The sequence below is a fragment of the Plasmodium gonderi genome (assembly GCF_002157705.1).
Source record: "Plasmodium gonderi DNA, contig: Chr11, whole genome shotgun sequence".
Classification (NCBI taxonomy): domain Eukaryota; phylum Apicomplexa; class Aconoidasida; order Haemosporida; family Plasmodiidae; genus Plasmodium; species Plasmodium gonderi.
Genome location: NW_021628936.1, coordinates 1,489,411 through 1,500,478, shown reverse-complemented (window position 1 = coordinate 1,500,478; position 11,068 = coordinate 1,489,411). Strand labels below are relative to the sequence as shown.

The window sequence follows — 11,068 nt, the reverse complement described above, 5'->3', positions numbered from 1 at the left end:
TGCAATTATGTCTCTGCTAAATGACATTCAAAGGTTCTCTGTCCCTTGCATCTCTCACTGTGAATTGCACCCCTCACAAGTACAGCTTAGTACACCCCGCTTCTCGCCCCATATTTTCTCCCCAATATGTCATACTCGCAACTCACATTTCGTGCATAACACCCTCACACTTGGTGCTTTTTCCTTACTGCCCACTCCATGTCGAACATTTAAACATTTCACTTTCTTCTCTTTTTTTGTAAATTAAATACATTCAATTTCTCATGCAGCGTGTGCATGCACTAGTGTTAAATGGAGCCACATTTCTAGCGATATATATATATATATTTTTTTTTTTTTTTTACAAACCTAGTTCTCAAGAAATTCACAGCGGAGAGACCAATTCTCATTTCCTCCAGTGTGTGCGTATGTGTGTGTCTTTAAAATGGTAGACTTTTTTTGTTTTTTTTTTTTTTTTTTAATGAGAAAACGATTAAAAAGTTTACAAGGTGTATGGATACATCCAAAAATGGTATACACAGAATGAACAGGCCGAACGGGTCAAGAAAATGGATGAGAGGGTTGTGTCATTCAAGCAGATACATCCCACACACCTAGGTTGTATCTCAGTCTCGAAAGAGGAGAACCCCTCTCCCCCAACCTCCAAAAAAAAAAAAAATAAAAAAAAATAAAAATATAGTTCATAGATACATTTGAAAATAAGTAAAAATGTTCTTCTCTCATGGAAGGACGTATGGCTATATGCATAATCTCATGCAAAGGAAAAAAAGGTGTGAAAAATTAAACAAAAAGTAATGTGTTTTTGTGTAATGGATGGATGTTTGCTGCTGATCTGCTCAGGTATCTCTTCATGACGTGAATTGCATTTGACAAGAGGGGCACTTGGTGTTATGGGACGTCAGGAACCATCTGCAAAAATGAGTAGGAATTCGAAAAATTGTAGAAAGGTCAATGAACTGGCATAATTTCATGAAACTGTAAAAAGGTCAATGAACTGGCATAAACTCATGAAACTGTAAAAAGGTCAATGAACTGGCATAAACTCATGAAACTGTAAAAAGGTCAAGTTAACGCAAACTCAAAGGAGACGCGCGAGCAGAAGCATACTTGTGTAAGCAGTAACTGTGGTAAGAGGTACTGCAATGGGAACAGGTTTTGTCACACGTCTTGGTTTCATATAAAATCATAAAGCAGATATTACACTGAGACTTGTTTTCAAAATAGTCATTCATAATGCTGTCAAATTTGATAAACATTTCGTTGATATTTCCAGTCCTTGCATATTTGTACATACTCTTGATGGAGTTATGGATGTAGGCTTTCTTATCTGTTAAAGAATGGGGGATTAGATGACAGGATAAAGAATAAAATAAAATAGAAAAAAATATAAAAAAAAAAATTCACTCCCAGATGACGGAACCAATGAAAATCAAACAGTAGTTTTTAAGTGGGAAATAAAAAAAATTTTTCACTCTTCATGTAACCCCTTTTTGTACTGTTTAGAAAATGGTTAACGTGGAATGAAAATTGTAGAATTTTTTTCTTTTTAATACATGGTGATATTCAAAAACTGTGCATGTATGTGTCATCAACTGAACTCCTCATCCAAGGTATCGCACTTCCCTTGGGTAAAGTGTCTCCAATAAACGGAACTTTTTTAATCACACGCATGGTTCGAGATGGTTAGTTCGTTCTCATAACACAGAGGGGTGTATATATGTGCCTGTGCATGTACGTGTGCTTGTGCGTGGATGTACATATGTATGATCATCCACTTTCATGCACATGCTCACCTAGGGACTCGATCCGGTCACTTATGACCAGGTGGGAAAAGGGGTAATTTGGCAGGAAGGTCAAAGTCAACTTGGCAGTTACGTCCTCGAACTGTTCACTGTCGTCTTCTTTTATCTTATACTTGAACATAAGCGTTTTGGACAAAGTATCATAATGGAAGTTGGTGTTCACATAGTCATTAGCTATGCATCTTAATTCATTCAGCTGATTGTTTATTATCAAGTTTGAAAACAGAAGCTTATTGAAATTAATAATGTCGTGTAATTTGGATTCATTCGTTATGCTAATGCACTCGTTTGGGTATATAGTTATAAGACGTAAAATTAGATGCAGAGACAAAAGGAATAGATAAAATTTATTTTTATGTTTCTTCAAAAAGGAGGCACTGTTCTCTTCTTCCCATTTAGATGTGCGATTCGGATTGTATTTATCTCTTCCCATCTCTTTAATTTTTTTATAGTCCAAAATAATATCTCCAACAATTCGAATATCATTTACAAAATCGGTCATACCAAAATTGTGATTCTTCAAAAAGGCCAAAAATTGCTCATGTAATTCATGGCTATAAATAAAATATTCTGGGGATAAGCACGTATTCAACATAGACAGAAGAATTTTCAAATAATTTAATTCAATTAGAAATGAATACAAACCAATAATATTTTTCTTCATATCGATCATAAGAAATGGATTCCTTAATTGGTTCTTCAGCGAATGCAATGGATTTTTTTTTTTTTTGTAATTCTCAGATGGTCTTCCTCTTTTTGTGCAATTGTTTTTTGGGAGGCCCATAAAAGTTTGAGACTCCTGGGAATCGCTATGAAAAGATGCATAAGCATTCTCTTCCTCTACATCTTCACATTGTTCCCTTACCATCAGATGGCACATGGTTGGGGATCTATTCACTTTGCTGCTGTTTAATTTCTCTCGATTTGTCATTTCATTTTCTTCACTCATTTGTAATTCCTTACTCTTTGTATTTATAAAGTTCGAAACGGGAGGATTTTCATTTGGCTCACTTAGGAAGACATCATTGCTTGTATCTGAATTTAATTCTGCAACATGGTCAGTATGTTTCAGGTGTTTATGGGAGCACGGGTTCGAAAAACATTTAGATGTGGTACCACCATGATTTTCTAGCTCATCGTTGCTATATGTTCGATGGTGCGTACATTCAACAGATTCTACTGGATTAGCATCTACATCTGCTTGCCTCCGAAACGGTTCTAATCCTAAGATGTGGCATTCATGCGAATCAAAGGATTCATGAAGAGCTGATAAAAGAAATAAATTTTTTCCTCCTTCGTTCATGTGTAAATATGAATTGATTAAAGAAAACTTGTGCATATCTGAACTTCTCAAGTTGTGTAATTCGGTGAAGAAAATATAATTCATTAGCAAAATGGAAAATGTCTTGTCAACAAAAAGATCATTATTTTTGCATTTTTCTATATTCGAAAAAAGAATATACAAATAATAAGTATTAACATATACATCTAATATTTTATTTTTTAGCTTTCTGAACCCATGAACAGTTAATTTTAATTTGTTTAAACGAAATACATCTTTCATAAAATAATCGTAAAAATGAATACAACTGGATGGAAGAGAAAAAAAATATATTTTAGCATACGACTTTATAATTTTCACATCGAATTCTAAAAACAGATTTGTCATTTGAATAACCAAATTTACCACCTCGTCATCAATTAAACGGTTATCATAATAATTAACTGAAATAATGAAATAGATAACCTTTAACAAATCTGCTGTGAAATTATTCATATCTTTAAATTTAGACATGTATATTACTGCCCCTTCCTTTTGGCAGTTCTCATGTATATACTTCAAAAAATGTAACCCCACCCGAACTCCCACTCCTACTCCCACTTTTGAATGCAATAATTTGGATTCTGTTTTTTTTTTAAATTTACTTCCTCTACTTTTTTCTCCCTTTTGTTTGCTTCTCTCCCCTGGAGGTGCTGATTTTCTACCATCCTTATTACTAATGAGAATCTCCATTATATTTCTACCTCTTTGTTTATAAATTACACTTTGCTCCTCATACATTTTCTTGTAAAATGTTTTCACGACATTGAGATATTTGTAAAAAGATTCCTTAGCAGAATCGACGTTATTCTTGAGTGTACCATTCTGGGTACTTTCATTAAATATTCCACTTTTATCTCTTGTAGATGGCTCCTCAAGATTTCTACAATCTCCAGGAATGACATCTTTCATAAAAGAAAGGCACGCGAAAAGAACATCAAAATTATCTAATGAAACATACTGAGGGGTAGTTAATTCTAGAAGTACTTTTCTCTTCACAACAGAATAATTAAACATATTCAAATCTCGATACACCTTACTTGTACATATCAAATGATAAAAAAAATTCACATTTTCCATCTCTCCCTTAATGTTAAGGGTGAAGTTCCTATCTATGTAGTCCTGCATACTTTGTGGAATTCGAAACTTCAGATTCTGTATTTGTTTTTCATACTGCTGTACTTCGATGAATGAATCTGTGGTTGTATTATTCATCACGTTGGTTTTTTCATCATCAATAGAATTATCTACCCAAGTTTCATTACTGCTTCTTGCTTTACAAAAGTGTAAAAGGTATTTCTCAAAGAGAAATAACTTAATTTGTAAATCTAACAAGCTTTTTGTCTTAAAATTATACAACTCGTGAATGAGATCCTGTTCCATAGTATCTATAGAATCACCATCTTTGACATAGTGATCTTTCAGAATGTCTTTACAAATGTTAAAAACGGAAAATTCATTCATCTTTTTCATAAGGAGCACGATATCTGATATGTTTACATTATCAAGGGTACATGTTTTATTTCTTCCATCGCTTCTATTCTGTGAATGCTTAAAAATATATAAGAACAAGTTTAAAAGTCCCATTTCGTTTTCTTCATCTGATTCAATCTTTTTCTTTAAAGTTAGAAGATGATGAAACAACAATTCTGATTGAATATTCGAATAAATAAAATAAAAAAAATCATCAAATCGCTTTTTTTTATTTATAAATTGAGAAGTATTATCTCCAATTTGTGTCCTCACATATTTTTCTTTCATTTGAGGGATATCAAAAGAGAAAAGTGTAAATCTCTTCAAATCAGAAAAGGAGAAAATTTCCACCTTGTAGTACATTTTATATAAATTCAATAATCTCAAAAGATGTTTCCTGCACAAAATATTATTTCTTTTTAAGTACAAATTTATCTGCACAGTATCATCTTCTCGTTTGGAACCACTCTCTTTGTAACTCTCTTGATATTCCTTTTTTAAATCTTCACTCATGGATTCTCCAATGTAGATTAGCTTTATTAAACTCTTTCTCATGCTTAACTGAACCTTCAAGTAGACATCTCCTATCATGTCATTCGTATCATCACTTTCGGTTTCATCATACTCACCATTAAATTCTTCAGAACCAGATTCGATAGACATCCACGTCGTTCTTTTCCTAACATCTTCATCATCATCATCCTTACACAATTTGTACATATCTCTTATTACTTGGACGTATGACAATATGCTTTCCATTCCAATTTTCAATGAGGAGAAAAGTGTCTGGTAATGCGTCTCAACATATTCATACTCCACATTCATGTAGATCATAAATAGAAAATGTGTGAGTAAGTCCTTAAATGGGTCGTCTCTCAGGCTTTCTCTCTCCTCCTTCTCCATCTCCTCCTTCTTCTGCTGTTCCTGATGCTGCTCCTCCACCACACTGCCACCGTTCCCCGTTCTCATCACATACTGAACAAAAAAATCTGAAAAATACTTATCAGGAAAGGTCTGACATAGTTCCATTTTTCTCATATACACACTGAATATACCAAGGAAGAACTTCTCTTCAAACAACCCCAAGTTACATTCTCTTCCCTCCAGCAAGGAAGAATAAAATGAATTCATCACCACATCATCATGGTCATTACAATTCAAAGATATACATTGTATGAGGTAATAATCATATATTTCTAGAATCGTTTTAGAAAAATCAAAGAATTTGATGCATCTGTTTTTCATAAAATTAATTAGATGCACGCTGATTTTCATCTTCTTTAAAATGTTTTCTTTGCTCACAGAGGATCCAAGCAAGGTCTGGAAAAAAAAAAAAAAAAAAAAAAAAAAAAAAGGATGGAAAAAAAGAGTTATAAGAAAAGCAGCCTCACATACAGAATCGAATCCATTTTCATGCGCTTGGTTCCCTGTAGGTGCACGATTCAGTGTGTGACGAGTAATATGCCGAGTTCTTACCACTTGGAGAGATCGAGAAAAGGAATAACATAACGATTCATTTCTTGAAAAAATAAAAATAAGCAAGTTCAAGCTAATTTCCATGGCGTTGAAGAAAATTTCATCGCATTTTTTCTGCTCCTGTGGAAGATTATCAAAATTATAATGTTTTAGAAATTTCATAAAAACAGAAAATACATCCACTTGCAAATTGGCAGTATCTTCATCTTCCACTTCTTTCCCTGTCATGAGAAATTCCAGAAGCTTAAAATGCTTCTTAAAAATTTCAATCATGTCATGATTACCTTCTTCCACTAGAACACATGCAATCCTGAAGGTATATTTTAATGTGTATATAAAGGAATTCAAAACATTGGTGCTCATTTTAGTGTTTATGCATGATGTGTCTTTCTTGATTTCTAACTTTAATGGAAAAATTATGCACTTTAGTTCGGTTAAAAAATTCAAAATGAAGTTAAGTGCATCGTTGTATTTATCGTTCCTTAAATTGGAGAAATTTTCAAACGTAGAAAGGGACCTTCTACCCGTTGTTACATTTTCATTCTTAATTGCTTCATCTGTTTCTTGATTATGTGTTTTCTGGAGTTTCATTACTTCACATTCCATTAGCCTTTGCTTCATTCCCTTGATGTATTCATTTAACAAGTGCAAGCAACTAAGAACAATTTTTTCCATGTATTTTGCCATTTTGACAAAATTTATGTACGTACTGATGAAGTTATTTTCCTCAATTTTCTGTTCAATTATTTTTTTTTTTAATTCTTCAAATTTATTTTTGTCTTTTCCATCCTTCTTATGTGATTTCTTCTTATGGGAATAATATATATTGCTTAAGATGTCATACACATAGGATGTTGTCTTAAATGAATAATTATGATTTTCTCCAATTTTCTGAACAAGTATGCATTCTAAGGGTATAAGCAGTATGCTTTCGCTTAGGATCCTGTAACAATCCGATTCTGCAAACGTGCATTCAGTTTTTTCTCCCCTTTCTTCACCGTTCACTTTTTGTCTCATATTATTAATTGAGGGGATCATTCCGTTGCTTTGTTTCTCTTGGCCATCCTTCTCTCCTGCTGCGTCTATCACTTCTACTGCTTCTACTGCTTCTACCGCTTCTACTGCTTCTACTGCTTCTACCGCTTCTACCGCTTCTACCGCTTCTACTGCTTCTACTGCTTCTACTGCTTCTACTGCATCTACTACTGCATCTAATACTGCCTCCCCAGCTAACGCTTCCACCCCTCGCATGTCGAAATGATCACACAAGTGGTGCAGAATGTCGTAGTAAACAACAAGCGAAGACGTCACCTCATGCAGGAGTAGAAAAAAAAATAAGAAAACAAAAAAAAAAAAATAATCTTGTACATCTTTCCCTTCAAAAATAAAAATAAACAAAGAAATGGTGTAGTTAAAAACGTCATTTCGCGCAATTTTGTTTTGCTTTATTAGTGACAAATATGTTTTCAAGAAATTTTCGTTAATCATTTTTTTATTATTCGATAAGAAATAAAGTAGCAATAAATGATTTATGCCTTTCAAGATATACTCATCTTTATTATTTAAAACACAATTAATGTAATTTAAAATGGAAAGATTCGCTTTTTCCTCATCAAAATCATAGTAATTAATTCTGTGCTTTTTTAACAAGTATATGATATTGTATACTGATAAAAAAAGCATCTTTTTTATTCTTTCATCCTCTTTATTTTCTTTATAAATTACATTTAATGCGTTAAAGAAGATGCTAAAGGTGGTTGAGAAATTTCGAAACTCTTTTTTTATGAAGGATTTTACTGGGTCCATATTATTACCCCTTGATGTGAGTGCCATTTCATACTCGATCCCTGTCGTCTCTCCACTAAACTTCTCCTCCTTCTCTGCTGTCTCTCCATCGAATTTCTCCTTCTTTGCTATTTTTATAATAATATACAAAATGGAGGGATACAAACAAAGAACATTGAACAGATACACATCATAACTATATTCTTCATCATTCTTATTATTTTTCAAATTAACTGTTACTTCCTCACTGAGTGAAATTCCTACATACTTGAGACAGTTATAAAGATTAATAAAATTCAATTTCAACTTTTTTATGCAATTGTATAGTTTAACATCCTCCTGCAATCTTATTTTTGCTATACTTTTTTTCTTTGTTTTTATTTCTACGCCTTGGATTCCTCTTTCATCTTTCTCTCGTCCAAAGCAATTGGATATCCCTCCCTTAAGTGGGAAAATGGTCTGTAAAATTTCTCCTGCGATTTTTTTTACCTGCACAAGTCAGGGAGAAATATAACTTATTATGATGAACAATCATAAAAAAAAAAAAAAAGGTGCGTCACAGATTCGATCTGTTAAATTAATACATACAGCGATGAATAGCAACAGTGCTCTTTTTTTTCTTTTTTTTTCTTCTTTTTACACAAATAGATATGTACAAAAAATATACAAATCGCGCGAATGAGATGATAAAATTCGTTTTATTACATTTTTGTTATGATCAAAGAGAGACACGAAGAGGGGTGGTAGAAATACGCTGAGATGGGGTTTTATTTTTGTTTTGATTTTTTGTATGAACAATTTTAAGCACACGTTTAAGTCTGCACAAAAGGAAGAAGGAAGAGTAAATCATATACAAATGAAAATATGATTAGGAGCTAATTTTAAATGAGCAAATTAAATGGAGACAAGAGGATTAGGAACCTATGAAAAAATTCATACTATTCCTAAAAACAGTACAGACATGTATGTGCCCCTCAACATTTCTAGATGCATAAAAATGCATTTGCTGCATATTATAGTAATCTCAAAAACTTGTCTCTTTTTTTTTTTTTTTTTTTTTTTTTTTTTACATTCTCTTAATCCATAATTCGGGTGATATATCAATTTTTTATAAACGCTTGTAAAGGAGGAAAAGAGATGGCTAACTTCATCATCTTCATATTTGCTCAGATGCAGAATCAGTTCCTATGAATGTGTGAAAATGGAGGGCAAATGGATGGAGAATGTAATGTCACAATTTCGAAGGAAGACATCGAGAAGCTATAGTGTGCACCAGGGGAGCAAAAGTAAATGTAAAGCAAATGGACGAAGGAAAACAAATAATGCATATATGCATGTATGCATATGTGCATGTGTGCATATGTGCATGTGTGCATATGTGCATGTACATATGCACATTTTCTGGTACTGTCTCAACGTCAGCTTGCGTACACTCTCATCGAATCTACATGAAGCGGGCTGACACTACAAGGAGATGACAAAAACAACCCCATTGAACGCTTTCTTACATTTATAGCCTTCAACTTTGTTTGAAGATTTTTCTTGTGCAATTTGTTTATGCAATTAACTATTAATTGAGAATTATTGGACTCAATTTCTGATACCCCCTTATCACCATTTTGCATAAAAATGTTTGTTAGCAATGCATCCTTACTAACTATGATAAGAAAAATACAATTTGTATTGAAAAAAAAAAAAAAAAAAAAAAAAAAAAAAAGGTACATGTATATAATATATATATAAGTTTTATTTATCTACATTCTTGTATAAGTTATACAATGAAGATACGATTGGGAGGGGGGGGAAAAAAACATCACACTTTGGTGATAGAACACATTTGTACATATCTGTCAGAAAATAGTGATTATAGAAAGGAATTGTATGCAAGGAATCAACAAAAGTATTTTCCCTCTTCCCCTTCTCTCTCTCTCTCTCTCTCTCTCTCTCCCAATTTCTCTTTCTTGTCTGTCTCTCATCGTCACCCTCAGTAATATGCCATCTCATTTTTTAATAAGTAATTTTACAATAATTTCCTTTAGGTATATATTCCTCCTTCAATTTGACAACTTTTTTTCTCTTCATATTTATTTCGGGCACAACGCAGGGAATTAAATCGTCAGTTTATTTGGCTTCCCCACCAATTTATTTCTGTTTCTCCTTTTTTATTTTTTTTGCAAAATGTTCAACGATTGTGAGATCAAATTAGCATAACAACAAGTCCTAAATAGGTGCTCAGAAAGTTATACAATTTATTATATACATTCAAAATTTTTGGATAAGTACGTAATAGCGACTATTTTGTTCAGATTTGCCTTATTTGGGTTTTCCCAATTTGGTTTTATTTCTTTTTGACATTCATTCGTAGGCACACAATTCTTTGCATTTCCCTCACTTGTTCATTTACTTGTTAGAAAAGATTCTCTTCAAAAAAATTATTCGTCACTCAAATATATGTAAAATGTATATATATCTAGTCCCAAGATCAATTCATTTTTTTTTTTTTTTTTTTATTTTTATTTTTTTTTTTTTTCCCCTCTTTGTTCTTTAGCAGAATATGCGTAGTTGGATCTGCATAATTATTAACCGACATCTGTGTTCTTCGTGCACATGCACATGTGAAGCAACTACATATGTATATAAGGTAAGTATTTTATACAGGGTTCCTGAGATGTAGTGAGGGAGGAATAATATAAATACATTTACATGTTCGTATATACACCGTACGTGATATATATATATATACCACGTGCATACGTTTGTATATATACATAATACATACTTAAGCTTGTGGACACCCTCTCGGGCAAAGTCATCCAAAATGCTGCATCCCCATAGGTTTTATTTTATTTATTTTTTTTTTTTTTCCTTTTCCTTTTGCATATTTTATATGTACACTTGAGAAGAAGTACACATTATTCTTTATTCAATCGAAATGTATATTCTCCAAACTTTTTTTTTTTTTTTTTTTTTTTTTTTTTCTGCCTCTTCTTTTCATGATTTTAAATTAAATTTACAGAAATTATTGTAAATTTTCCCTTTTTCTTCAAATTTGATGATGTAATTAAACAAAATCAAAATTTATCCCTGTTAAACAACTTCATTATTTTTATATGAATGTTCATAATTTAATAGGGACATTAATATCCTTTTTTTTTTTTTTTTTTTTTTTTTTTTTTTTTTTTTTTTTAAAAAAAAATTTTTTTTTTTTTTT

The 11,068-nt window shown here is 32.1% G+C and overlaps 1 protein-coding gene across 1 annotated transcript; it reads right to left on the bottom strand.

Moving 5' to 3' along the window:
• Positions 1 to 848: 848 nt before the first annotated feature.
• Positions 849 to 9,939, bottom strand: PGO_113210 (hypothetical protein, conserved; the record flags this gene model as incomplete). The annotated part of the gene is made up of 7 exons (XM_028688655.1): positions 849 to 909; positions 1,108 to 1,327; positions 1,794 to 8,346; positions 8,563 to 8,675; positions 8,928 to 9,042; positions 9,366 to 9,514; positions 9,882 to 9,939. The coding sequence occupies 7 exons, from the start codon at positions 9,937 to 9,939 to the stop codon at positions 849 to 851; spliced, it is 7,269 nt and encodes a 2,422-aa protein (XP_028544456.1).
• Between the last annotated feature and the right edge of the window lie 1,129 nt (positions 9,940 to 11,068).